Source organism: Tupaia chinensis, unplaced genomic scaffold (genome assembly GCF_000334495.1).
Source record: "Tupaia chinensis unplaced genomic scaffold, TupChi_1.0 Scaffold140338_1, whole genome shotgun sequence".
NCBI classification, from domain to species: Eukaryota; Metazoa; Chordata; class Mammalia; order Scandentia; family Tupaiidae; genus Tupaia; species Tupaia belangeri.
The window spans coordinates 141,020-145,406 of record NW_006200215.1 but is presented as its reverse complement, the minus strand read 5'-3'; the positions used below and the strand labels follow the sequence as shown (position 1 = coordinate 145,406).

The following is a 4,387-nucleotide window of genomic DNA, read 5'->3' as shown; positions in this document are numbered from 1 at the left end:
AACGGGGATGGTCACGCCGCAATCCCTTCTCCTCCATTCTCCTCTCGGGATCTTGGGCATGCACGCACACGCGCCCGGCGTGAGTTTTAAGCCACCGGATCCGGGACGCGAACCGCGGTCAACTACGTGAGAGTCCAGCGACATAGCCATTACACTAACTGCTGGTTCCCAGGTTAAACATTTTTTGTTTGTTTGTGCTCCAAAGAGCTTTCCCAAAGAGCAGGGATTCATTTTCACTACACGTCAGCATGGACAATGTTCTAAATTTATGACAATTTAATTTCAAGGTAATATGTGTAATATGTATTTTTTCTGAAATGTATTGTGTTCCTTTGGGCATATGGGTGTTCCTTGTGTTCTTGCTCACATGTGAAAGTAACTGGCACTTTGACTTCATGAGAAAATTTTAAAAATTATAAATCAACCCAGATTGTCTTTGGTATGGGTTTGGGCTAACTGCTAAGGAATCATTCGATAATAATGACCTAAAACAAGTAAAAATCCTATGAAACTGCAATTAATGAATTGACTGCTGATTCTAAGAACAAGCAAGGAATTAGGTTAGAACTTTTTTAGTTTACATTTTTAAAGACTTATTTAGTTTTAGTTATTATTATTATTTTAATCTGACCAGAGAGAGAGAGAGAGAGAGAGTGAGAGAGAGGGAAAGTGAGAAAGCAAGCCACCCAGTCCAGAACTTGAACCATGGTAAGTCATGGTAAGTCATTTAGCGCCTCAACCACCACTCCACCTGCTAGCCCAATGAGTTTAATAAGTGTGGTTGGGACCAGCAGATGGCGTAATGGTTATGTCGCTGGATTCCCACATAGTAGACCACAGTCAAGTCCTGGACCAGGCTGCTTAAAACTCACGCCGTGTGTGTGTGTGTGTGTGTGTGTGTGTGTGTGTGTGTGTGTGTCCAAAATCCCAAGAGGAGAATGTAGGAAAGGGATTCTGGTGTGGCCATCCCCCCAGGGGGGTGATTTCTCACTTTCTACCTCTTTGTCTCTCTAGTGAGTGCACATACCCTATAGCAAAAATCACTCTGAAAATAAAAAAGAACTTTGAGTGTGGATGTCAAGTTCACAGCAAAATAACAATCTTTTCCTTCTCATTTTAGCAGCATGTATAAAGGGAGAGAATAAGAATTATATGAATAATATAAAATAATAAATGCAGAAGCAACAACAACCCAAGATGGCAACCACCACGGGCTTGGGAGTAAAATTCCCTCTCAATTTCTGACTGTTGGAAGAACTTGAAGAAGGCCAGAAAGGAGTAAGAGATGGCATAGTTAGATGGAGTCTAGAAGATGACAAAGACATGACACTTACACGATGGAAAGGGATGATAATTGGGCCTCCAAGAACAATTTAAGAAAACTGAATATACAGCCTTAAAATAGAATGTGGATCTAAATATCCAGAAGCACCCTCCTTTGTAAGATTTGTAACAAAAATTAATAAGAATGGAATTAATAGTTCTAAAGGAGTGGTGGACCTAAGAGCCATTATCAGCACTAACAAAGTGGCAGAATTCATATAGCATCAAAGTTATCCTGCAGGAGCTTCAGCACCTAATGATGTCTAAAGAGAACATAAAGTTCCCTCAGCCACTGGAAAGACAGCACTACAGCAATTAATCAAAAAGAACACCGATTCTCCCTCGTCCGACCAGAGTGGTCAGTTTTCTAGATATGTCTTGTAAACCTCAAAGTACTGGAAAGGAAGCTCCCATTCAAAGACAATTTATCTTAAGATACTGTAAATTATACTAATTTTTGGTCCATTTGCGACATATGAATAGCGCTAACAGATCACCCTGTCGAGTGTAACCACTGTCCACTAGTTGAACTTCTGGGATCAAGAAAGTGTATTTAAATTTATCTCCATCTTACCTGGTGGGGCACTTCTAACTCAACTGTGAAAAGATACATCACACAATCACCTTCCTGTTGATCACATGCCTGGGGTCTCTACCTTCTCTCCTTGCCTCTTCCCTTGGCCTCCCTGCAATAGCCCTCCAGCGTGGGGTGTTTGTTAGAGTAGATATAAAGGTTTCCTGTCGCAGCATGTGGGACTACTGGGTGTGTAGGGGTGCTTTGCCTACACCTTGGTTTCTTAACTGATCTCCCACTTCTAAGCCATCCTCACCTTGTCTCCCTCTCCTCTGCTCCCGCCCTCAGCCTAAGCATAGATTGTACCCTCCACCCCACCCTCTGAAATTGGCCTTCGGGGAGGAATTCAGAGCTCTCTCCATATCTTCTCTCCCCCACCGTTATCGAGGGGTGCTGCTTTCCTTCCCTCCTCAAGTCCCTTTTGCACTGTCACTAACCAACGCTTTCCATGGCACTGTTTTGCGTAGGCCAGAGCCATCGGGTGAGGTCGCGAAGAGGCTTTAACCTCCCTCCTTTGGAACCACGCTCAGCGCAATCTCCCCTCCTCCTACCCCACCGCCAGCCTAGGGAGTGAGTGCTGCCCTCTCTGTGGTCGCCTACGCGCTTTTTAGGTTTTTAGCTTAGGTTTGATTACGTGAAAAAAGCCTCACCAGGGTTACTCAGACCTGCCGGCTCTCAGAGCCCCCCTAGAAGCTGCGGAGAGAGGCCACAGGAAGACACCCATAAGCACACACTTCTCTCTGAATGATCGTTTTCTTGTCTCGTAATTGCCTTTGCTTTAAAATGGGAGTCGTTTTCAGCAGGGTTCTCTTCTAGTCATCCTCGCAATCCATTTGGGTCTGGTTTGGAATCTGACAACTGGAACAAAAAGAACCTTGACTTCCGTGAGTACTCTGGCTTTGGTTTCGCCGCCGCCACCTTGATGATCCTTAGCAGGGATTAAGCAAGGACTTCGTCCATCCGCGGAGCCCCAGCCGCAGGAGGGCCTTCCTGGCACCGGGCTGCGTGTGCCTATGATCTGTTCAGGATCACTGCATGCTGACATGTGGGTGCTGACCAAAATAGAAGCAGTTCATTGTGTTTCAACGTATATATATATATACACACACACACACACATATATATATATACCATCTTTTGTTTTATTATTTTTTTAGAGGTGTTTTGCTATAGGGCGAGTGCACTCGCCAGAAAGACAGAGAGAGACAGAGAGACAGAAAGCAAGAAGTCACCCCCTGGGGTGATGGCCACGCTGCAATCCCTTCTCCTCCATTCTCCCTTCAGGATCTTGGGCACACAGGCACATGCACCCAGCGTGAGTTTAAGCCTCTGGGTCCAGGACTCAAACCGCAGTCAACTACATGGGAGTCCAGCCGCATAGCCATTACGCTAACTGCTGGTCCCTATATAAAACCATCTTTTGAAGCAGCAACTATCAAGTCTGAAAAGCAATTGATATTTCCGTTCATCTTTTTTTCTGGGGAAAACCTTAGTTCTAAGGATTTAACATCCTGTAAGTAAAGTTTAACATAATAGTATTTCATAAGCAGTCTTTTTATTGTCAGATCATTGCCTGACTTTAATATAATAAGAGAAAGTGTGTTACTATTTTAAAAAAATAGTAAGTGTGGGACCAGCAGTTGGCATAATGGCTATGTCACTGGACTCCCATGTAGTTGACCGCGGTTTGAGTCCCGGACCCGGAGGCTTAAACTCACGCTGGGTGCATGTGCCTGTGTGCCCAAGATCCTGAAGGGAGAATGGAGAAGGGATTGCAGCGTGGCCATCACCCCAGGGGGTAACTTCTTGCTTTCTGTCTCTCTGTCTCTCTCTGTCTTTCTGGTGAGCGCAGGCGCCCTATAGCAAAAACCTCTCAATTTTTTTTTTTATTATAACTATTTCAGTTCCAATAGAACTAGTAAGGAAGATAACCACTTAAGGCAGATTACACTGTTGCTGTTCAGAACTTTTGGTGAGTAAAAGAATGAATATAATCAACTTCCATGATCTATACTTATTTGTCTTAAATTGTGTTTCTTTGCAACTTAAACTTCTATGTCATGCCTTGAAAATTTAAAACAGAAATAAAAATCATAAGGACAGCAAGAAATTCTATGAACCCGTCTAGACAGACATTTGCTTGTAGTTTTTGGTATCTGCAATCTTTTCACACACATTAGACAGATAGCCTTCCTGTAGGCCCAGCCCTGGCAGTAGAACCTGGTTGGTGTACAGAACTTTTACAAATTCTGCAAGTAGAGAACTTATTAATTCCATATGAATTGTATTTTGTTTTTCTGAAGTCAAAGCTTTATTTTTTTGTTTATAACTACTTTATTCATAAATGCCAAAACCTGAAAGCAAACAAGATATCTTTCAGTAATTGGCCAAACTGAATAAACTGTGGTACAACCAAACAATGGAATACAACACTAAAAAGAAATGAGTTTTTTTTTTTTTTTTTTGGGGGGGTTTTCACTATAGGGGGCA

The 4,387-nt window shown here is 43.0% G+C and overlaps 1 protein-coding gene and 1 pseudogene across 1 annotated transcript in view; one reads left to right on the top strand and one right to left on the bottom strand.

The window, feature by feature from the left end:
- The first annotated feature begins 1,197 nt into the window (after positions 1 to 1,197).
- Positions 1,198 to 1,642, top strand: LOC102488491 (ubiquitin-conjugating enzyme E2 variant 1-like; annotated as a pseudogene).
- Positions 1,643 to 2,693: 1,051 nt separating this feature from the next.
- Positions 2,694 to 4,387, bottom strand: part of LOC102493764 (developmental pluripotency-associated protein 2-like) — a 10,707-nt gene continuing 9,013 nt past the window's right edge. Inside the window, 1 exon segment of the mRNA XM_014593325.1 lies at positions 2,694 to 2,949. Coding sequence (XP_014448811.1) covers positions 2,694 to 2,949 — 256 coding nt within the window.